The 24,985-nt window shown below is 38.4% G+C and overlaps 1 protein-coding gene across 6 annotated transcripts in view; it reads right to left on the bottom strand.

Annotated features, from left to right (window-relative positions):
- Ptprk (protein tyrosine phosphatase receptor type K) overlaps positions 1 to 24,985 on the bottom strand; it is a 519,217-nt gene that overhangs the window by 9,972 nt on the left and 484,260 nt on the right. For 2 of the 6 annotated variants that reach the window (XM_055599319.1, XM_055599320.1), the window contains exons 15-25: positions 24,182 to 24,342; positions 17,765 to 17,949; positions 15,740 to 15,827; positions 14,639 to 14,715; positions 14,446 to 14,463; positions 11,339 to 11,375; positions 9,573 to 9,670; positions 8,106 to 8,222; positions 3,330 to 3,484; positions 894 to 1,029; positions 509 to 658 (exon numbers count right to left, since the gene is read on the bottom strand). In XM_055599319.1, the coding sequence (XP_055455294.1) occupies positions 509 to 658; positions 894 to 1,029; positions 3,330 to 3,484; positions 8,106 to 8,222; positions 9,573 to 9,670; positions 11,339 to 11,375; positions 14,446 to 14,463; positions 14,639 to 14,715; positions 15,740 to 15,827; positions 17,765 to 17,949; positions 24,182 to 24,342 (1,222 nt within the window). Of the gene's footprint in view, positions 1 to 508; positions 659 to 893; positions 1,030 to 3,329; positions 3,485 to 8,105; positions 8,223 to 9,572; positions 9,671 to 11,338; positions 11,376 to 14,445; positions 14,464 to 14,638; positions 14,716 to 15,739; positions 15,828 to 17,764; positions 17,950 to 19,004; positions 19,325 to 20,228; positions 20,241 to 22,007; positions 22,044 to 24,181; positions 24,343 to 24,985 lie in introns of those variants that run through there. The other 4 variants (XM_055599321.1, XM_055599322.1, XM_055599324.1 and 1 more) reach the window with 3 other exon arrangements.

Raw genomic sequence — 24,985 nt, 5'->3', positions numbered from 1 at the left:
CATTTGCAATTACATTTTGGCATGCTGTAACACTACACCAAGAATCTAAGTAGCATTTTCCCGGAGCTACGTGTGAACTCATTTTCTTCCATATTAAGGGTTGTTTAAGGGCACTGACCACACTGGAGCTAAAACCATGTTTGGTACAAATGTCAGCTATTATTATTAATACTCTGATTTCACACCGAGCATGCCAATGAAGGTCTTTTTTTGTGGGGAGAGGGGAAGTTATAAACATACAAATTATAACAAGATTTGACTGCTATAGTATCTTTTTCTCATATTCTTTTCAAAGTATAAACTCATTTGCCCTTCAGGATATAATAGATACCAGTGCATTACTAAAAAAATGAATACATAATGTACATAATGAAAGACACAAATGTTATATTATAGCTGCAGAAGGGTCAAAGATCACACATTTCACTTGAAAGACCTTTTCTAAAAGTTATTAGTGCCCAAGACAAATTGGCAAGGCTGTAATAGAAACCTTAGAAACAGTCAGTACCTGAAATTCATCTTTGAGATGAGAGGAGTTAGTCTGAGAGTCTATTCTAATCATATCAAAATATGCAGCTTTAAATTCACACACAGGGATGGCAGTTTCTCCACACAAGCAGGCTTCTAAAATGGCATCATGAATAAAAATGTACTGCTCCTATCGAAAGGAAGAAGAGACAAATTCGTACAGGTTAACAAAACTTAGGTTAGAGGAGATAGAGAATATGCTTAAGTTAATACTGAAGTTTCCTTGTATGATTTAATGAGTCAATTAAGTTATATCATCATTATGTAATGAGTTAATCTTGATTATATATCAAAAGTACGTCTCACTGGGTAAATGGCGGAAACAAAAGCAGAGAACAAGGCTGACTAAGGGCAAGCCACTGTACCTCGGTCTGGACCATGTTGATGCGGCGGGATCGCAAGGCTTTGACGCAGTTGTAGATGTCTACCACGCCCTCTCTCTCAGCCATGTCCAGCATGATGTCGATCACGATGTAGCAGCCCGTGCGGCCGGCACCAGCACTGAAAGATTGGAAGGAGTATGAGAAGCACGTTTCTCTTTGTAAGCCTGACTCTCTGCTATGCCTTGAGCTATATGAAGTCAAAACAGCTTAACAAAACACAAACACGTAATTTTATATACCAAAAACAACCTAATAATGCACGGATAACTTCACGTGCCATGTCTGGTTTGGCCTGTGGTTAGGCTGGACAGAAGAGTTGCAAGTGATTTCCAACCTGTTGTTCAGGTTTCAAACCTCTATCACATGGCCTTCATTTAATGCAAACCTAAATGTTGTACCTTAATTTAAAATGTTATAATTTCATACTATTTTATAATGTCACACTCATGGGATTGCAACAGTGATGGGACCAAGCTAGAAAATTTAGCTCCACACTGAATTTCCTTCACACTCCTATCTTCAGTGGTTGAACAGCAAGAGGAGGCTCACTGTCTTGGCAAGGCTCATGGAAACACCAAGGCTTATGATGCCAAAGCCTTCAGATGAAACACGGGGGGAGCCATAGCTCACAGGAAATGCCAAATATGGTTGGTGAAGAGAGTGATGCTGTCGAAGAGGAAGATCCCCCCTTGCTCCTCTCAGAAGAGAAAGGATATTTAGTCAGTATCTGAAGGGAAATGACAAGCGCACAGTGAAATACAGAGTGAGATCTCTCTCAGGTTACAATGATAGCCACTCCTCTAAAAATTTTATTCGACACACTTACTTTAGTACTTTCAAGTGCATGAATGTTTTGCCTGTATGTATGTATATTTACCATGTGTGTGCCTGGTGCCTAAGGACATCAGACAAGGGCTGGACTCCTGAGACTGGAGTTATAGACAGATATGAGCTGCCAAGTGTGTCCCAAGACTTGAACTGGAGTCCTCTGCAAGAACAGCAAGTGCTCTTAACTACTGAGCCAACTCTCTAGCCTGATGGCCACTCTTATGTTTCATTTAAAAAGCAGAATCATATTATTTGACCCTTTGGAAAGTCTCTAGTTTTACAGACAATAAGGCAGACAGAACAACTGAGAGGCAGTAAAGGTCAGAGGGAGAGAAGTGAGGAATTCACTGTCTAGCCAGTTTCTTCTTTTCCATACATGCAGAGATGGATGACAGTATGAGTAGGAAAACGGTACTTCTGTTTCTTGGAAACTGGAAAATTCCACAGCATTTTTGAAGCAAGCAATTCACAAGAACACAAACCCCCAGAATTAAAAATGTATTCTGTCTCATTTTCTAAATGGTTAGCTGGGTTGATGGCATTATTTCTTTGCTAGCCAAGTATGGTCACCTCTCTTACACTTGCTAATCTTTTAGAATGCTAGCCAAAGATACCTTTGGTATCACTATTTCCTTCCCTATCCCTTCTTCTCAATCACTGTTTGCTGTGTCTCTGACAGGTAAGTAATTGAAGAGACTGTATCAGATTTCTGCAGGATTGAAATGACATTTTTTCCCATTCAGTATATGTCCAGTGTCTGATCATTTTGGAATGCCTCTTTTACCTTTGTTTCATTCTTTTTTTAAGGTCATTGAAATTCTGATGGTTGCATTTTACAGAAAGGAAAAGAAAGATGCTGAAGTTCAGCTTGTGAAATAGTTTCAGAGGAGAACTATCTGAGAATGGTCTGCAGCCTTCAGAACAGCTTTTTAGAATCTGTGCTTGTTTTTTTCTGGCCCTCTTTCAAAATGAGCCTGGCGTTTGTTTTTAGTGTTTTGGATTGCTTTTTCTTTTTCTTTCTTTTTTTTTTAAATAAGTTTTTAATCAGAAGAAATCTGGATTTAATATTCATGTTTTCAGCATATACTTGTAGATTCTCAGCAGTGCAGTTTTTAAGGTCCTCTGATGGATAGTGTTTTGAGAAAAAAAAAGTTATATACCTGTTTTATAGTCCCAGTTCTTGCAACTGAAGTCATTTAGTAACAGCACATGTCTCAAACATAGCTTTAAAAGCTGGGATTCCAGTGGGAATTAAATAGATTGGGGAAAAAAAGAATAAAAATAAAATAAAAAATATCTGTTTTAACTTACCACTCTATACAGTATGCGATTTTCAAAACTGGTAAAACCGGCAGACAGATAAGTTGCCACTAAAAGGCACTTTCCTCACTCGTACTTGCGGGTAACAGCACGCCAGGGTGAATGTGTGGACTCTGTAAATTCTTAGCTTATATCCTACACAAAACCAGCTTTTATCTCAGTTCTACATCATCTGTAGTACAGGCAAAGATGAGCCTCATGAGTAACATTTAGCTTTCGTGCTAACAAGTCCTGTCTGGATGCTTATTTAAAACAAAGGGCGTCACTCACCTGCAGTGAACGACAATGGGTCCAGCACTGGGAGGGTTGGACAGCTTGACTCTCCTGATAAAAGAGAGGAGTCCTGTGGCGTGGTACGGGACTCCATGGTCAGGCCAGCCAGTGAAGTGGAACTGTTTGACCTCACGGATTTCGTTATAGCCCCTCTGTACAAAGACAGAAAACAGCGCTTTAGGAAGGATCCATAGAAAATCAACAAATGCACTTACGGCTACTAGATTTGCGTGACCATAAAAATAATGAATATTTACTGAAGTTTATTTATTTATTTTTTTAAGGAGACTGGTCTAACGTGGTCTGGGAGCTTAACTTTTATCACCAGAGAACTACCAGAAAAGAAAGTCAGTTTTGTTCGCTTCTCTGGGTAAATTTTTATTTGCCTTGACAGCTCGCTTCTTACCAGGAGTGACAACACATGAAACTATTGGGGGGACAAGGAGGAAATGGGAAAGCCCTCCTGACCTAGTGCATCGAGTTCTCAAGTGGAGATTTCAATACCTTGCTTATCCATGTTGAAAATGGTTTTGAAGCATAGTCTGTAGGGATTTTCCAGGACAGTGCTACACTAGATTGGTTTGTGAAAATACACAGGCAGCTAAACTGTTCCCTGGGTAAATGATTTTTCTCAGCTCTGTGAAATAATTTGGCTCACAAAGTATTATCTATAGTACCAACACAGTGGAAGAAGTGAAGCACCCACTGCCATTTCTCTCTCCTACCGGGTTAATAGAAGAGAACCTTATAAAGGTGTCTACAAAAACCTCTCCTGGTTCATAAGAGAACCCACAGGTTTGTGGAAGCATCAGCACTGTAAATATAATACTAAAAAAAAAAAAAAATATGTTTTAGGATCTGTATTTGTACAAAAGTAAAAAGAAAAATATAAATCTAACTTTAGTGTGAGCTACCGGTGAAGGTATTAATCTTACTTGTTCAATCAGAAAAACCAAAACCAAAACCCGAAAGCATGTGAACAAAATAAATCAATTTACGAATGGCAGTTTCTCTCCAGAGTATGGCTTACAGAAACCAGTGCTACCAAAACCTCGGGAGCTAGTGGCCGTGTCCTACCATTCCTTTCACTGTTAACTCCTAGCGCAACACGCTACATGCAAAAGGGCTCTATGCATAACCTCATGCATAACCCCTGACAAAAGTCACTGTGAAACCACAAAAATGGTAAAAAGTCTTTTTTTTTTTTTTTCTACTTTTTGTGTCCTCTGTAATAACTCCTTTGCCAGAGCGGTTACATGGGCTGTGCTTGTTCCCTTTCTTCTCCTGTGACATGCCCAAGGCTGTGTTTTAAAAACTAATGTCTCCTATCTGGCAGTAAACACTCCCCAAGGAGTCTTTTATTTAAAATTTCCTGTGTAACTGGGGATTTAGCTGGGGATATAGCGGAGCACTTGCCTAGCATGCACAGGGCTCTGGGTTCAGCCACATGTACAGTAAAAAATAATTAATTAAATAAATAAATCCAGACCAATGACCAGGTATGTGCCATTCTTCTAAAACCAGCACTTTTAGTTACAGATAACAGGTTAATCCTGTGTGATGACACCACTCTCACATAATCCACAGCCTGGAACAAAGCTGTCTGGTCATTCACATCTTATTTTGTGGCCTCTGATATATTTCACTCCTTTTCTTTCAAAGACACTATCATAGCTTTCTTTGTACAAAAGCTTTTATTGGCTGGAGAACAGTTCAGCAGCTGAGAACTCTGGCTGCAATTCCAGAGGACCTGGGTTTGACTATCAGCACCAACTGTCTGTAACTCTAGTCCCAGCGCATCCACACCCTCTTTTGGCCTCCACGGGCACAAAGCATGTACAGCCTACACAAGTGCACATGCAAGCAAACGCACTTATACATAGATAAAATAAAAATGAAATTTTAAAGTTTGTCACACGACTTATTTCCTTTATTAATTTGATAAAACTAATTGACAAAATATTGAACGCTAGTCCTAATGTTTACCCACTTTACTTTCATAATGATAAAACATCAAGAGCCTCTACATTAGTTTATTATAATAATCTACTTTCCACCTCTTAGCATGCATGCCGTAGCTATCGGGAAGTCACTATTCCATTTAGGAAGTTTTCTTATTTTCTTAAAGCACCATACAAATGTCTTATAAGTACAATACATTAAACCCATGAACCAATTAAGGAAATCATATAACTTCACTCCTATACTCAATTTCTTCCAATAATTTAAATGTTTTCAAATTCTTAGTAAAGTGTATCATAATAGTTCAGGCTGCAACTATTCTTAGTTTTCAGTGTTTTTGTAATTTACTACTGGATTCAGAATTTAAAATCTTCCTTTTCATTTTTGAAGGAAATTGATCGTCTTCCTGTGGTCATGAGAATAGATGGAGGGAATGAGAACTATGTTTATTTAGTCCTGTTATCACTATTATGTGAGCTTTTCACATATGTTTTCAAATATATTTTGTTGACCTTAAAGGTATTCTCTGCCTAAAAGAATGAATGGACAAGCCTAGTCTTTAAAAGTACAAAAAATTCTTTTAACTACAAAACCATAGTTCCATTTCAATGGTAAATTTAACAATAATTGCTCCCACAACATACAAACCACATAGTTTTATTCTCTTTTTTATTGATCTTTTCAAGCAACCAGGCTTTAAATATATTCCTTCTTGTTACTGTTCCTTTTTAGTATATAACTTTTCTTATATCCCTTATATTATATGCTCTGGGGTCCTAATTTTGTAATGTTTTTTATGTATGATGATTTGCCTGTTTACCATTTTCTAGAATTTTCCAAAAGTACAAATGAAGATATTACATATAAATACATTCCTAAGAATAGACCTATGATATAGAGGTAAATGCATCAGATGCCTAAATGTTTAAAAAATTCTATGAATAAACTGCGATACTGATTTTTTTAGCGGCTTAAAGTATTTTAACTCTAATCATTAACAAATTTCATATTTAAGTGATCACACACAATCAATGAGGATTATGATTCTTTGTAAAAATTCTTGCTCATTTGAAAGTACAAAATGGTCTATCCATATTCATCGATTATTCTCAATAGGCATCTTAGTAGTTGCCTGTCTTCAGCGGTTCTAGTACTTTTCCTTTGCATTAATGCTACAAATTGATGGTAATGATATTGATAGGTCTGTGTGTGCCTTTGCTTACATGTTTATGTGTTCTCCTATCTGTTAGGCACTTCTGTGGTGTCCGTGTTCTGTGCCCATGCCCATGTCTTAAGAGTGTTCACCCTCTCTTGCTTCTTTAGTTCTTTGTACTAAACTCAGCGGAAAACAAGACAACCAAAAATTATGAATATAGGAAAAAGAGACAGAGGTGACAGAAGTGGGAGGAGAGAGTGAATGCATTTTAACTATGAAAATATCAAGAAAAGATTAGTTAATAAAAATAAAACACTGACGATATGTCCTCCAGCTTTAAAGGCCTCTAATGGCCACACAACTCAACAAACTGAAACCACAGGGATGTTGAACAGGCTCCAACATCTGGCTCTGTGATTCTTTGGTCTTGCATGTTTCCTTTCCTTTTACTTACCCATTTCTGTGATCTGATCCAAAACAGAAAATATAAGCCTTAGGGCAACAGTATGTCTCATCTCTTTCAGGAACACCTTCCCCGGACATCCTCTCACAACCTTATTTCCTTCAGGTCCACATGACATTTTAAATATGTTCTTCCCCTTAAGCCTTTCAAGTTTGTGAAACACTTCTTCCTTTATCTCAGTAATATTTCCTGTTTCAATTCCTAGAGGCTGTTGTATGACAGCGCTCTGCAGTATTTACCACAACCTCTTGCTTACAGTCTTTGTCTCCCTTCAGCTAAGGAGTCCTTCAATAAGAACAAGGAATTTAATCTATGCCCCCAGGCTTAACTCCCAAATAAAGATTTGTAGATTGCTGGGTTTAGTGGCCCATGCCTTTATACCCATCACTTGGGAGGCAAAGGCGATGGCTCTCTGAGTTTGAGGCCAGCTGGGTCAACATAGTGAGTTCCAGGACAGCCAGAACTACATAGTGAGACCCTGTCTCAAACAAACAAACAAAACTAAAACTAAAACAAACACACAGACAAACAAACAAAAAGCTGATTTTGTAGATTAATGAATGGATGGGTGTGTATGGACGTTTTGGTTTCTTTGTAAACTCTGTTATGTTACGTAAATGTGTTTTTGTTTTAATCCCAAGTGTGGGATTTTAGCTGGGCTTTAGTTTGACCACAGCTGGTAACTGTCTTGCGTGGTACGTGGCTTTGACAACTGGTAACAGCCTGCCTCCTGCAGCAGAGAGGGGTATGGTCTGAGGATAGAAATATGAGAGTCCAGAAACGGAAGCTGTGATGCACGCAGTGTGCTGTGTGTCCAGTGGCAACTTGGAGAGACCAGGGACAGGCAGCGTGGTGGGTTAGAGCAGACAGACAGAGAGGGATGCTTTGGGGCACAGCAGTTTGGAGGAGACAGCTGGCTGCATTTGCTATTGATTGGCATAGCCCTAAAATTGACCCTGAACAGTCGGGAGAAGTAAAGGGGTCTGTGTCCCAACTTCCCCATTAACCTTCTCTCTCCTACCAGGGGTTGAGGAATCGGAAGGGAGGCTTTGAGGAGCCCCAAATAAAGCAGAGTTTAAAAACGAGTGCTACATGTGGGTGGATGGATTTCAGAGTAGTTAAAACAAAACATGGCAGTGATTTTTAGAAAGTTTCAGTTTTCATATTTTCAATAGAAACTTATAATGCTTACCCTTTCCAAGGTGAATGTTCTAACTACATATTCAGCAAGTGGCTCCATTTCTATGCAGGTCACTTTGAAGTCACCATAAACCTCAGTATCATCAGGCCAATATTTATAGCATTTAACCTAATGATGAGAAGAATGCACAGGTACAGATTTATCTGAACATAAACACAGTAGCCAAGACAACTTCATTCTAATGATAAATTTAGTCTACAATTCAAACGCAGCTGAGAAAATGTCATACAATAAACAGATTGTGCACTTTCAAAAAATGTTAAGTCTAATAGCTCAGTTATTTCACTATAAAATTCAAGGTTACATTAGCTTCCTCCAGGCATTCCCTCATAGGTGGTTGAATCCTAAGCGGCCTGCCTTACACCTCTGCATATATGACTCATGTTGCCTGGACTCTGTAGGTTGTAGAAACATGTAACAATCATAAATAAGGAAGAGACTGTGAATTTGGGAGTGAGGTACCAGGAAAGAGTTGGAGAAGGGAAGGAAGGAATCATGTATAAATCTATCAGGAATTATATTTTTTTTCAGAAATTTACTCAATGAGAAAACCAAATATTTCTTATATACTTACTTATAAGCAGACATTAGCCATATAATACAGGATAACCATAATACAATCTACAGGCTGAGAGGATATGAATAACAAAGAGGATCCTAGGGAGGATTCTTAATTCTCACTCAGAAGGGCAAACAGAATAGACATTGGAAGTGTCTGAATAGAGGGAACAGGACGGGAGCCTACCATAGCTGTCCTCTGAAAAACTCTACCCAGCAAGGGATCAAAGCAGATGATGAGACTCACAGCCAAACTTTGGGCAGAGCTCAGGGAGTCTTACCAAAGAGTGGGGGGACAGGAGCTCCACAAGGAGACCAACAAAGCCAAAAATCAGGGCCCAAAGGGAGCTGCAGAGACTGATGCATTAACCAAGGACCATGCATGGAGAGGATCTAGTATCCCTGCTCAGATGTAGCAGATAGGCAGCTCAGATTCCATGTGGGTTCTCTAGTAAGTGTAGCACAGGCTGTCTCTAAATGGACCCTGTTGCCTGCTCTTTGATCACTTTCCCCTGGCGAGCCGTCCTTGCCAGGCCACGGAAGAAGAGGATACAGATAGTCCTGATGAGACTTGATAGGCTGGGGTCAGATGGTAGGAGAGAAGAGAAGGACTCCCCCTTTCTGAGCACAAGGGGAAGGAGTTGGGGAGAAGAGGGGGAGGAGGGTGGGACCAGAAGATGAGGGAGGGGGCTACAATTAGAATGTAAAGTGAATAAATTATAAACAATAAATTAAAAAAAAAAAAAGAAAATTCACTTAGGAGCATTCAGTTGAACTGTCCTGTCTATGAGATATTCTTAAGCTACTGGATGGTGGTCTCTAAGGGAGTTGGTTATTGCTTTTCAAGAATACTCATATATGTTAAAAAAAAAAAAATCAATAAACATTGTTTTCTCTTACCCGGCCAACCTCCACCAAGTTAGTCACCATCACAATGCAGGCAGACTGTTCTTGCCACACCATCCTCCAAAAATCATACACGGTTTCATGAACTGGGCCTATAAAGAAGTTGTTTTTTTTTTTTCACACTGCGTTATCAGGGACATTTTACAGGTCATAAAAAGCTTAAATTACATAAAAAGTAGTGTATATGAGACTAAAAAACATCAAACTCTATTTAGACCAGTACTAGAACCATGTAGTTTAAGTTCATATTGGAATATACTACACAAAAAAGTATGAACATGTAGTGATTTTGTTCTTCAATTTACTTCTAGACTTAGCAATATGTAAGAAGGTACCGTACTTTCTTCTTCTTCTTTTTTTTGTTTTTTTTTTTTTTTTTTTTTTTTTGAGACTGAGTTTCTCTGTGTAGCCTTGGCTGCCCTGGACTCACTTCGTAGACCAAGCTGGCCTCGAACTCACAGAGATCTGCCTGCCCCTGCCTCCTTGAGTGCTGGGATTACAGGCATGCGCTACTGTGCCTGGCAGTACCATATTTTCTAAGGTGTTTCTCCCAGTCACTATGGCACTCCACTGTACCTGTACATAGACATGGAAAACAAAACGCACGGGACACTTCGGAAAAACAGCAGACATTGCCAATGAACAAAATGCCCATCATTTGTGAACAGTGTACAATTAAAAGTAAACAAAGAAATGTCCTTACAGCCTATTAGTACTAATTCTATTGCTCTGCGTGATCACCTAGCTGTGAAGGCATGTCTGGGCGACCATCCACTCAGAACCACTGGTGTACGGTTCAATACAGTGGTGCATATTTCTAATGGTAAAGAATATCATGTCAAAATGACCTCTGTTAAAAGAGTAAATGTCAGGTGGGCGGGGTAGCGCACTTCTGTGACCCCAGCACTTGGGGAAGGCAGAGGCAGCAGATCTCTGTGAGACTGAGGTCAGCCTGGTCTACAAAGCGACTTTAGGATAGGCAAGGCTACACAGAGAAATCCTGTTTTGAAAAGCCAAAAAAAAAAAAAAAAAAAAAAAAAAAAAAAAAGCAAATATCTGGAAACACAACTTGTCTACCAAGTATATGGCCCTGAGCCCTGTCCTCAACACCAAAGGAGAAAAAGACCAAAGCAAAGCAGAATAAAAACCGAAAAAAAAAAAAAAAAAAAAGAGTAGGCACGTCTTTTTATTTTCCTCTTACATCAGCAGGCATGCAAATACTTTGGGTGGCCAGGACACATGCTGAAGGGACTACAGATCTGTCTGCTTGTTTGGATATTTTCATTTCCCAGCGTATTATGGTATGATCAACCTACAGTTTTTTGTTTTTTTGTTTTTTTTTCCCATAAGGAACGAACTCGACTACATTCCTTTGGGTATATGTTTTGTTTCAGTCTCGGTTTGTCAAAAATTGCCAGATGACAGCATAATCGTCATCACTGACACTCACCCAAGGCAGGAGGAGTACTCGCTTCTTGTTTATCTAACAAAAGTAATGCCTTTTCCCCACACTACTGAGATATGTGATCACCAAAGATCAACTCAGAAAAACAATCACAGGATTAAAAAAAAAAAAAAATCAAGGATAAGTTTTTCTAAGTTTTGGACATGAATCTCTACTACACAAATGAGTAAGAGTCGATTTTTTTCTAAAAGATCAAATTACAAAAAAAAAATCCTCCTGGATAACAATAAGAATAAATATAATATTTAATATAAATAATATAGATAAATATAGTATTTACAAACAAGAGTGTTACCTTGAGTTGCGATGTAGTGGCTTGGTCTCTGGTAACCCTAGAGTAGAAAAGCAAATTGGTTATCATATGACATTGGTATCAGAAATAAATAAATGAAGGCATAAAAAAGTGGAAGAAAAACACCTCCCAAGATTAGGTTATAATAAAAAGACCAGAACTGAGTAGTGAACACAGAGTCCACATCTCAAACCTATGTGAAGGATAAACAGAGGACAAGACTCAAGGTTTTTAAGGAATCTGATTAAAATTTATATCATATAATTGAATTTTGTTTGCTGAAGAAGAACCCCAGAGATTTAGTTCAGTTTCACTAAGGTGTTTATGCCTTCATATAAATTTTGAATCACTCATTCCTTGTAAAATTCTGTTCAAAAACATTAATTCTTATATTGTTTCATCCAAAAGTACAACACACCGCATTACAAATGGACAAGGACATATTAGAACCAGAAAAAGGAAGGAAAATAAAAAGAAACAGAACATTCCAATGTTAGAGCTGGACAATGCATGCGTGCTCAAATCAAAGTCCTGCTGATTTAATTTTCATTGTCTTTGGTAATATCTGTTCTGTAGCATGTTCAGGAGTCTGCAGGAACTATTTTGTGTGTGCTGATAATGAAATTTACACACACGTAACTTCGGTACACACATATATAGGGAAAAGGTTTTCAAAACTGCACTTTTTCTTGAACAGAAACTTTAGTGCTTACTTTTTGGTGTACAAAGGCTGTGCATACACATTTAATATTGTCTCAACGAATTCTTCCTGACAAAGAACAATCTGTTTGTCAGCTGCTCCCAGTGGGTCAACTTGCCACAGACGAGTTGAAAGAGTACTGGAGGCATGATAGCTTTAAGTTGTAAATTTGTTTGCTTCTACCAAAAGATTTAGTAATGATCTGTTAAGATTTGAACATATTTGGTATGGGCAGCTCAGTATACATTGACGCGTGTGGAGTGTGGAGGGCAGTCTCTGACCTACGGTGGAATACAGTGTGCATCATACTGCTGTAAATACTGAAAATTATCTTTTTTTTTGTTTTGTTTTGTTTATGAAACAGGGTCTTACTAGCCCTGGCTGGCCTCACACACACACAGATCCATCTACCTCTGACTGCTGTGCACCACCACAGTCAGCTGATTCTGATGTCTTATTAAACCTTAATAACCCAGAATGTTCCCTGGAAAGGTGTTTCAACAGCACTTCTCATTATATTTTAAATGAGATATCTACTAACTGCGGAGATATATCTTGTATATAATATACTAAAAAGAAAAGGAAGCTACGTGATTGTATTACATTTAGCTAGAATATACTGAGATTGTAACATAGTTGTATAACATCTTATTAGAATGAAATCCTACCCAATAAACCATAAAATAGTATTATAGTTAGGCTTCAGTGTGTGTCTGTCATGGCAGAAAACCCAGGTTAAACTAAAGAGCTAAGAACAATCACAAAGTCATACTAGAAATGTTGTTTTTACGCTACAGAAACAGCTAGTTTCCACAACCTGTCTGTTTGATCAAACTTAAAACTTTATGAAGATAAAATTATGATGAAAAACTAACCAATACATTTATATGCTATTTTTAATACATCAAGTCAGGTAGGTATACGTATCAAAATAATTATAAGACACGAAGTTCATAGCTGTGGTGAATTGTTTCCTATTTTTTAGAAATTAGAACAGGTACAGGTTCGTACTGCATTTCTATGGGAACCCTGACAGTATATGCTGTAATGCTGTATTTCACTTTCAGTTTAAAAATATGCATGCTGTGATTCAATTCACTCAGAACTTGGGTTTTTAATTATCAAAAACTGAAATTTGGCAAATGCTGAATACGTATCAGTCGCTGTACTAGGTGCTCTACATGCATGACGTAACTACATTTTTCCAACAAAGTGATGAGGCTAAAACTATCCTCACCTCACTGTGCAGATGAGGAAACTGAGGCACACAGGGAGAAAACAACATTCCTAAGATCTTTAGGGTGATTTTGTTCCTTGTTGTTTATCTTGTTTTATGTATGTTTGCCTGAATATACATATGTGCATCGCATGAGTGTTTGGTATTCAAGGAGGCCAAGAGAGGGAGTAAGATACCCTATAATTAGAATCATGGATGGCTATGAACTCCATGTGGGTGCTGGGGACTGCTGATACACCTCTTTGGCAATAGAGCTAAAGAGCCTGTCCTTACATACAATGTAATATATTGCCTCCTTGGCAATAATGTGTATTTGATTTGATAATTACTTTCCCTTACATAGAGAATTTCCCTCACTATACGTACCAAAATTCAACAGTGCAATATGTGATGAAAATAGACTTTAGTGGTATGATTCGATATATATGTGTGATATATATGTTTCAAATATAGCATAGAAATTAAGTTTTTATCCAAAGAAATTTTATAACTTTACAAGCCAATATCACACACCACAAAATAGTCTCCCTACTTATTCTATTTATTTATGTTGTTGAGACAGGGTTTTATTTGGTCCAAGCTGGCCTGGAAATTCATTATGTACTTCAGGATCTCTTTCCACTTCGGATTCTCCTGCCTCCACCTCCCAAGGGCTGGGATTACAGGCATGAGCCACCATGCCTGGTTTGTGCAGTATTTGGGATTTTGCATTCAGGGCTTCCTTTATGCTCAGCCAGCATTTTACAAGCTAAGCTACATTCCTGGCCCCATTCTTCTCTTTTAACATCAAAAGTCAATAGAAAAAAAATAAAATAAAATTTCAAAAATCACTAATACACATCATACCATCCAGCTTCTCACATATGCTTGGGGAGGAGGGTAAGAATAAAAGCCAGAGACAGAAATCATCAACAAATAAAATTCAAATGCATAATAAATTGTCAAAGCCAAAAAACAGCCCTGTTTTTCTACACAAGAAGAGGGAAGGAGGTAAGATAGTTCTTCACACACGTAAAATAATTACAGAAAAAAAATGGAACATAAATATGCTGTATGAGACTAATTAGGTGACGCATGCAGAACAGCTAGACTGAGCATTAGTAGGAACTGTGATTAAGGGCGTTTATATTAAATATTTATCATAGGGTGCTGTTATGTACATACGGTACTTACATCCCTGTACAGCCAAATCTACAGCCCAGACCAAAGTCAGGTGTGAAAGAAAGCACAACAGCGTCAGTAAGTACTAGGTTGTAGAACAAGGAAAAGTGCACAGTTTGTTCTTTACTTCAAAGCTAGCAACAAAGTCATAGGTAACATCAAGAATCGGGCTCACAGATGTGAGCCGGTCAAGTGGGCGACTTACATCGATGTAGTTGGCATTAATGTAGTCTGAAGAAGGGTCGTCCTCCACGGGTTGCAAAATGACTCTGGAGTGGTCATCTGAAAGTTTTTTTAAAAAAAAAAATCGAATGAAAGCTACTCGAACTCCTCCCATTCTGAGGCAATGTCACTGGTAAAGACTTGGGGACAAATCTCATCTTTATGATCCACATTCACCAATCCCTGCATTATTATCAAGTCAGTCATCTGGGAGAAATGCAAGGAATATATGGTGCTCGCTACTTATTCCAGTTACAACTCTGAACATGGATCCAATGGCTTGCCTTTCAGATCAGTAAGTGTGTGTGGCAGTGTGACAATGTCAGGATGGCTCTTCATTTGAGCCATGGGCTTCGCTATGAAACTTGTGTAGCCACTAACTTTGTTTCTTAGGAACATTTTGAACTGGGGGAGCTCCTTCTTCCCTGTATTCTACAGCTAATGAGCCCCAGAACTAGACTGTGAAATTTGAACCTGTTCTCCTTTCTTTGAGAGGCTGTTTCCATATTAATGTATTTTAGGTAACTTAAATGATTTCAACTCAAAGGAGACTGGTATGAGGAAATCAGCAGCTGATCACAAGTCATCTGCTCGTCTCACTAATCCCAAGGCTACCTCTGGTGATGACTTGGCTTTCTGCATGCACTCCTCATGAAGACACTATTGGAATGGAAAATTCTGAGTGGTTAGTGATTTGCAGGAACTGGAGTGCAGTCCCTGCCCCCAGGTAGGACGTGGGGCATGTGTAACAAATATCTAAGGGGGTGGTATAATAATTTATAATTGAAAAAAAAATGCTTTGGCATTACCCCAGTATCCCCCCCCCCCAACCAGCCACCAATGTATTTAAACAAAGCCTTAAGACATCAAGTTTCTTGTAGAGTAAAGAGTGAGAGTGAATTTAGTGAGGGTGATGGCAATTTCAGAATCAGCTAACATTGTTTTTAATATTCACAAGATCACTTAAGAGACAGTTATGTCACCCCTTAGGGTTACCTAAAATCAAAACCATAGAAGTTGCAACTCACTGTTCATGTTTATACATGTCAGGTTTACAAATATCAAGAATTCTGGGGGAACTTACATGCGATAATGTTTCCATATCGGTTTTTTGCTCTATTTTGATCTTTTTTAGCTACATCCCAAGATGCTGACTGACCTTCAAAGAAGCTCTGGGAAAAAGAAGAAGAAAAAAACTGAGTTAATAAGCACAGCTAATTTAATTCTTTTTTCACAACAGTTTTTATGTGCTCTGAAAATTAAAACACTGAAAGGCACATGTATGGTGGGGGAGAAGGGCAGGGTTGCCTAAAGTAGCGAGTACATTTGCTTCTCAGACCTCAAGCCTGGTTTGTGGGATGCAAGTTTGTTCATATTAGGGTAGGTTGGTCTCAAGTGCAAGCTAAACATAGACTATAGAGGGGGGGAAAAACCAAACAAAAACCCAGAACCTTGAAAATGTTTCAGTTTTAAGATAGCTATAAGTTTGTGAGTTACAAATAGAACCAGTATCATTCTTTTTCAAAACAGTTTAAATAATATATATGAAAACTTCCAAAAACTACTTTCAGTGGCTATTTTTCAAATACGTTTTCATCAGCATTTATAACGGGAAAAAAGTCACTTTGCTCCCAAAATTTTTCACTCATATATGATCCGTCAGATTTTTTTTTTCTCTTTGAAGGTCATGAAGATTGGGTCTTTTCTGAAGGGAACAGAACGGGCTTGTAAAGATTCTTGTTCCCCAAGAACCTATGGACAGATGGGTTTGCTGGTTGGTTTAATCATGGAGCAATTTAAAATATGGGTAAAGATCTCCTTTTTGGTAGAAAAACTTCAACTTTGCTCAACACAGGAAATAGGGTCTTCAAAGAGCCAACATTTCTTTGAAGCAGATGACACAGGAACACATGTGACACGAACAAACAGCCTGCTCTGGCAGGATATTCTAATTCCCTGCCCTTATTTTGGGCATTTCAGCACATACCTAAAGGCAACATTTAAAATTTCAAGATAATTTTTCTCATCGTAAATAAGGAACACAAGTGGTCCACATGTAGAATGTGAAAGCTTAAAAGTCTTCCCATGATGTTGAACGTATTTTGGCTGCTCTTTGAAATACAGTATGTTTGTTATCCTTCACTTTAAGAGTGTGTGTGTGTGTGTGTGTGTGTGTGTGTGTGTTTGTCTGTGTGCACACACACTACACTGGATGTAGCAGTATAAATCAGTGTGGGACAGTTTCAGTGTCCCACACTCAAATTTCTAAGCAAGTGCAGAGGTAGAAAGGAACTTTACAAGAAAAAAATTATTTAATTTTATTTTATGTGCTTTGGTGTGAGGATATCAGAGCACCTGGTACTGGAGCTACAGAAACTTGTGAGCTGCCATATAGTTCCTGGGAACTGAACCTGGGTCCTTTGGAAGAGGAGACAGTGCTCTTAATCACTGAGCCATCTCTCCAGGCCCGGAACTTTATCATTTTGCAGTTTATTGGAATGTTTGATTTAAGTCACTTCCTTTGTAAGATAAATCCTGTTATTTTGGTCTGAGTGGGAAATAGAAATATGCTGGAATAAAAAAAATTCCCACATTTGATTTTTTGGGGGAGGGAGGAGGAAGAGAGGGAAATGCTGTTCACTTGATTTGTGGTGTTTAGTTTTTCTTCCTTGCTGTCCTCAGCCAATAGTCCACAAAACTGAGGGAAGGGCGGCAAGCTACAAATCTAACTTAATATCATCATTAGAGGGTTTGTAAGTAAGGAGACAAGAAACACCTGGAATTTAAGTCAACCAGTGAGAGCATTGCTCACACTATAAGAAAACACTGGAAATCTGGTTCTTGACTTGGGAATAGGGGAATGTAGGAAGATATGGTACAGTGCTAGAGAGATAACACACAGGAACAGTACCAACTCCATCTTCAAGAATCCTACAAAGAAAGGCAGCCCTCCTCCCCTTCCCCATACATACATGTGATAGCACACTCAACGCTGCAGTGGACAGGCTGTAGACTATCCCAATCTTGTGATGTGAAAGTGAAGAAAAATGCTACATTCCACTGAGTATCACATTAAAAATAAAATTCAAAGCAGTATTGAAACTTTCACCTCATATTCCTCTTTGAAACCATAGCTGTCTGATGTCTTCATGAGGTTAATGTGCTGCAGCAGGTCGGCCACCCTGATGGCTGGGTGCAGCTGTCCTGTCTGGTAAGGGGACTCTGTCCCTTCGCAGAGGTAGCGAGGAACATCCAGAAGGCGACTAGACTCTGCTGTGGCACTGTGGTTCTCATCTGGCAGATTTCACATTGCAGAACATTAAAAAAGAGACAACGTTATCTTGTTTAATATACATCTGTGCAAAGAAGATTTGAAGACCTTAAGATCTCTCTGGTAGGAGAAGGAAGGAGAAGAAAAGCCAGCCAAGGGGGCGAGGGTGCAGGCTCGGACTGCTAGCCTCATGAAGAAAAAGCCTTCACTTTTCACTTCAGCTCAAGGGTTAAGGCCAGAACATAAGTGTCTACCAGCAAGACAGCAGATGCTGGGAGAAAACAGGAAGACACTGGATTCATTGAAAAGGTGCAGGCAGGATATTTAGCTGTGTCGCCTTGGTTTTTAGCATTTGAAGTAACAGCAGCATTGGCTGGGGCCAGAGAACCAAGCTGTCAAGTGAAAACAACGTTTTCACCATTGACTGTGTTGGATGAGCTCTTTTGTACCCATATTCCAAAGTCCCTCGGAGAACCTGTCTAGACAATCCATCAGCACAGGCCTTCTCATCCTGTCACCTCATCCCTCCTTTGTTCTACTATCTGGAGTTTTAAATACAGCATACCCTGGACTGGAAACAGACATAAAATCCACCCCCCACTGCCTCTGCCCACTGAGAGGATTCACGTTCCCCCCTCGGTTCTTGCTACCATTAACATTGTATGAATTGCCAGTACACTCTGACTTCTCTGTGGGCCATTTGAGAGAAACCAGGGGTCTAGATAAACGTGGGCAAGTCCCTTATATTCCCAGCCCCTCCATGCTGCTTAACAAGGCTACTTCTTATGTTTCTGGGGCCTCCAGGTTCCCTGCATGCCACTCTCCTCCCTGTGTTTTAACCATTTATTTATTTATCTGGTTTCTTTGGAGATAGACTTATGTACCAGAAATTCAGGAAATACTTTAGTGCGTGAATTAGTTAAAATTCAACAGAATCCGTCCCCACCCACATTTAAGTGTAGACCCCATCCCCATGGCTTTAGTTCAAAATGGAAAGAGACTTTTAACTCTCTTTCTGTCATAAAGATGAAGAAAGGACCAAGAGCGTCTTGCCTATGAAGAATAAACAGCATTTTAATGACCAAAGAACTAAGCATTACAATGAGAAACATGCTTATATTTATCACATTTAAACTTACCACTTAAAAACAAAAAAAAAAAACGTTGAAGAGGTGTTACTTTGAAAAGCATAATACTGTCACACTCATTAACAGAAAGGAAAGTACACTTTTAGAAGAACTTGCATTTGAAATCATAATGCTTACTGCAGAGAATGATATTTAATTAACAGTGAAACATATTTCAAGTGCTGGTACATCTGCCTGCTCTATCGCCAACTCTACAAATAGGATATGGCAAAAAATGAATTGTTGTCCCCATGATAAACACTTTTTCTTCCTGGAGAAGGAAAAAAAAAAAAAAGAACCCTACAATCAGACTTGTATGCCTCCATAATTTAGCTTGATTGCATTTATCTTTACCCTCTCTTATTAAACTGATTTTTTTTTTTTTTTGGCATTCATGTCTAAAAATACCACACACCGAAGCAAAAAAAAAAAAATCATACAAATGAAAAAAAGTAACTAAAAAGGGATAGTCCTTGGTGGACTCTGTTATGATCTAACCACTCAAGGGAATTATTGCCTTTTCTTCAGGTTTGCCCATAGCTTGACATACAAACATTTGCTAGCAAACACTATTCAAAAAGAGTCCCTTCTGCATCCTATGAGACTGCATACAACTGATCTACCTTCACTAAAGTGTTACAATTCATACCCTGGCAACAGGAAAATAATCATCTCCCAGTAAGGTTCAATTCAGAAGCAAGTAGTTTAGGCTCTATCACAGGATATACAGTTGAAGAGAACAGATCAATGGAACAGACACCATCAGGAAGGCAGAATGTAAGCATCTAGGCTTGGGTAAGGTAACCAGGGTAGCCCCAGGCAGAGCTCATCTCCAATCTGCTGGAGGGGCAGAACCTTTACAATTGTAAGAGGCTCAGGCACACAGACTCAACTCACACTGCACATCTTACAAATGACTGCATCCTAGTATAAAAACGCAGTGCCTCTGTGTGGTGCCAGGCTTTAATACAGTAGTACAATCGGCAGAAAGGTCTTTGGAATAATCACATATGAATTATTAATCTCAATACATTTCCACCTCATTAAACTACCTAATAATGCAGCTACTAGCAAGGGTGCCTGTGCTCATCATTATCCTTATTATACATTGAAGAATAATAACTTCAACTATGTCTTGATTGAAAGGTTTCTAGAGTTCTTTGTAATATACTTACCGGTTATAGGGACTTAAGCCCAACGAAGCAGTAAAAAACACAAAAGACAAAAATATGAATCAATATGAAAAATATCTACACCTTTTAAAATTAGATAGGTAGATACAAACATGAAGCAATGTTTGAAATTATTTCAAAAACTGCTCTATAAATATAAGGTGAATGGATGACAAACAACTATAAACATCACGATTCTAAGAACAATGGAAAAATGGAAGATTAATCTGATATCTAATGAAATGAATGACAGTCGGCTTTCGAAGAAAGCCAACAGTCACTAACCAATCATCCCCTCTTTCAAAATGTATATAAATAAGTTAGATGCTGCTACTGTGCTAGCTCCATTTTTCCTTAAACACGACTACCCCTTTTCATTTGGAATATTTGAAGAATTGTTTAGCCTTTATAATTGGTGAAGCTCACATGCATTATCTCACTTTCTCTTCACAGTTCTACGGGGGAAAGCATGCATGGCAGGAGTTGTTGCACTGTTTAGAGTGGAGCAGGAAACCTGTAAGCTAGCTTTCTGAGTTCCTATTGGAATTCTATGCAGATCCTGAAATTCGAACCTAATTCTACATGCCTGTGGAAAAATTGCCACGATGGACTTTAATATTTAGGCAAGCCATTCTTTTCCAGAGTGTTTATTGTTTTAATTTAAGTGAACTCTACTTATAAATTTGAGATACTGAGCCATGTACGGGTGTCCTGTGTGCAGGCACTTGCTACTTCCCCTGCGATCACCATGCCTCCTCCCCACGTCATCAAGTCATCTGTTGTGGCAAATGCCTTTGTCCTCCTTAGTCCACTCTTGATATGCACATCACGGGGCGAGTGCTGGTTAGGATACAATTCCTACTGGAATACTTAAACTACGGAGCGAAGAGTTGCCTAAGCTAAGTTTCCATGTGCACAAGAAGTACTACTCATAAATGTAATGTAATTTTAAAGAGGTATTTGTTGATAATCTACATTTTTTGGTAAGTAGACCCAGTAGGGTGTTGCCGATAGAGAACATGTGAACGTATAATGCATGCTGACACAAATAATTGGCAGGTAATTTGTCGGGAAATATGAAATTTTAAGTGAAGCTCATTTAGTTCTGAAGTATGCAGGTTTAAAAATTAATGCAGTTTTGCTACCAAAAAGGCCAGAATTATTGCAAGCAACACCCGTTTCCTGAGAGGTAACCCAGGTCATCTTTTACGTTCTTGAAACATGATGCTATTTATCAAGTAATATAATGTCTATGACAAACCCCACATCAAGATTCTAGCAACTTTCCCTGCGTTAGCAAATGGTTAGAAAAAGACAGAGGAAAAGCAAACCATCAGATTCCTCCTGTCCGCTCAACACTGCATCTTTAGTTGCTGTAAAGTTAGAAGGGCTTAGACTAGACAATCCCTTTGCTAAAACTGACTTCCCCGCATCAGCTAGTTGCTCAGTCACTCCTGGCCCCTGAGAATTGAGGTATTTGGGTTCATTTCACATTAGTCATCCATTAGAGGCAGCTGTACTTCTGCTTCAAATCCAACAAAACCGAAAGCTGGTATGCTGCCCTAAGCAGTCAGCGTACCTTCCATTGAAATCTACCAGACCCGAATGTGTGGAGTAAGGTCCCTGTCTGTTAGGATTACGGTTGCCTATCCAAAACAGCAAGATACTTTCCAAAAGGCAAACTGTTACTGTGTGGATGGGGTACAAGTATGCGGGAAGTTGTGGTGCATGCAAAATGATGAACTAAAAGAAGAAAGTGGTGATGAAGATTTCAGGCCTCACCTAACACAGCCGTCGGCACAAGTGGGTCATTGGGCACTGTAGGGAAACAGAACTTATGAAGGAATGCTTGGCTCTACATTTTATTTTTCATTATAATTTTATGCCTTTATAATAATCTTTACAGCTGGTTGTTATTTTCTTTAAAAAAAAAAATACAGTGCCAGAACTTTTGCTTTGATTTCTGTGTTTTTGCAAGGGTACAATTCTCTTTCCTAAGCAGGGTTATTGTTAAAACGTCAAAAGTTGTATCTATAATTATAATTCAGGCCTCTGTTCAATTTTAAAAAGCAGATTATTCAGCTTGGCATTATAGAGATGATGAAATTAGGGGAAAGGGAACAATGCATTTTAGATCTATCAAGAGTAAGGTACTTACGTAAATAATCTTATATGCATTCTAAATCATTATTCCCCACTTAACTCTGGGGAGTAGATTTAATCCTTTCTATAAGTTCATAAGTGGATATTTATAGTTATATTTATAGTTATATTTATAGATATATTTACACTTTCAGAGTTGACATTTTATAGTCAAGTACTGATATGAGCAACAAATAGTAGAATCTATGGAACAGAAATATATTCAGACCTATAACCAATTAAACACTGAATCAAGTACTTGGAGAGATGACACACTCATAGTTTAAACAAACTTTCTTTCAGCAACCATAGAATTTAGAGTTTTATGTCCTTCCCTGTTGTTAAATCTTAATTGTGAAATAAAAATAAGACAGGGCAGAAAGGCCTTATTAAAATTGATTTCCAAAATCACTAACATAGTGCTTCTAACCTTAGGCAATATGAATGTATGCAAGGTGAATGACATCCTATATCCAAAGCCAACAATTGCTGAACATCTTCAGCACTATAAAGCTAAAAAAATCCCTGTTGTGAAACGACATAAAGACATATGACCCAAATTATCGTTCAGCCTACCCATTCCCCGTATTTATAATTTGTATGCAAATATGAATTCTATTATTTATTTCTTGTCTTCTTACATGCATGCTTACCAAATTAGCAAAAGTATATTTCTAGATCTGTTACAGAGATGCCTTGTATATGAAATGCTAATGACAAACTTGGTTTGTCCAACTCAAGCATCAATTTTACGAAGATTGGAAGAGATTAATTAAGCACATTAACTTAAATTTAAATGAACACAAGGCTTTGAAAGGAAACAATTTTCATAGGAAATTCAAATTATGCAATTATTCAAATTCTCTGTGCTTAATTGGGACTTCAATGAAAACATTTTAAAAGCACTTTCTTCATAGGTCAACATTAGTAATTCTGGAAGAACCTATGTACAGGGGAATGACGAGATGAATGCTAATGCGATTTCATTAGTCTTTGCAAGCCAGTCAACACAACTACGCTTTTAGACTTCATACTCAATACTTAGAAATTGAAAGGCCAATCTTTCATGTAGTTAAAGCTTTTTCTTGTCTGTATGGTATCTGTGAGCACATGCATGTTGCCATGTGTGGACACATATGTGTGTGTCCAAAGAAACTGATATTATGTGGCTTCTTCAATCTGTCTTCAATCAATGCATCGAGATGATTTCTGTCAGTAAACCCAATTAGGCTATTCTAGCCAGCCAGCTTGCCTTGGGGACCCCCATCTATGCCTCCCAAGTGCTAGGATTAGAGGTAGCTGCCACACCTACCTGTATTTTATGTGAGTTCTGGGGTTCTGAGCTCCAGTTTTCACACCTGTCTGGTAATATCTTTATCCACAGAATTACCTCCTCATCTCTGTGGTTAATTTTTGGTATTGGAGTTCTTTAGGGCTAATAATAGATTACCTCAATGGAATAACTACTTATGTGACTAATTCCTAGAAAGAATTCCAGTGCTTCTGATCTCAAAAGAACCCTTATCTTCTACAAAGGAAAAGTATACGTACTCTAATTTTATGTAGAAAATGCCATTTTAATGTAATTCAAAGACACATGGTGTTTGAATGTCTTATGTTTGGAATATTTCTTATGATTTCATGACAAAAATCTCTAGTTTGAAGTTAAACTAAATCCTTTACCAAAACTGAAGACATGTCTTTTTTGTAAATTCCATAATGTCATCAACTGCGTTTTCCTCTCCCCTAGTATAAAATTAAATGCACTTAATACATTTCAAAAGCATTAACCAAAATTTTAATGAGCAACTTACATCTTGGGCTGAAGTTATGTTGGTCCATGAAGGTGAGGGAGAGGGGGTCCTCCGCATGCAGGGTGCTCTGATCGGCATAACTTCGATCCATGGCGTTCACCATGTGCGTCATCTCCTGCCGTGTGTTCCCCAAAGCGTCTTTGCGCTTTTTAGCAAGCTTGCTGCCAAAGCAAATACAAAACAGAGCCCTGAGTGTGAGCCGCGAGGGACAGCTAACACCAGCAATAAAGCAGCTCAAGTGAGCCTGAGCACAAGGTTACAGGTGTGAATTGGAAAGCCTAAGAGCTGTCCCTAATTTCAGGAGTGAAGACCGCACGCAAACCACTGCCATCGACTGGTTGTTGCAGCGTGGCTTTCTTTGTGAGATTCTCAATACTCAAACTGTCAGGAGTCTCATCATTTCTTCTATTTTAGGTCTGGGCTTGGAGGAAAAGTGAGCAGGGTAAATAGGGGCACTGGAGGGTGGGTATAATCATAGTAATATGTATATGTATGAAACTATCAAAAAATAAGGAAAAATAATTTCCATAAAAATACTTCATCAAGAGTGTAAATAAATACTTCTCACATAGTTAATTCACAGATGATTTAAGTAAAAACTTTAAAAATTTAGGTTTCAGTCTTCTCCTGAATGATGACTGCCTTTGATCAACTTCTAGGAGGTTTTGCTAACAACATGACTAAACTTTTCTTTATCAGAGTCAGCCAACAAAAACATGGAAGAGGCCCAGTCTCTCCTCTGCTGTTCCTAAGTAAAACACACACACACACACACACACACACACACACACACACACACACACA

Source organism: Psammomys obesus, unplaced genomic scaffold, assembly GCF_907164565.1.
Source record: "Psammomys obesus unplaced genomic scaffold, mPsaObe1.curated_primary_1811, whole genome shotgun sequence".
Lineage (NCBI taxonomy): Eukaryota > Metazoa > Chordata > Mammalia > Rodentia > Muridae > Psammomys > Psammomys obesus.
Note: the sequence above shows the minus strand (reverse complement) of the source record. Positions and strands in the feature narration are given on the sequence as shown.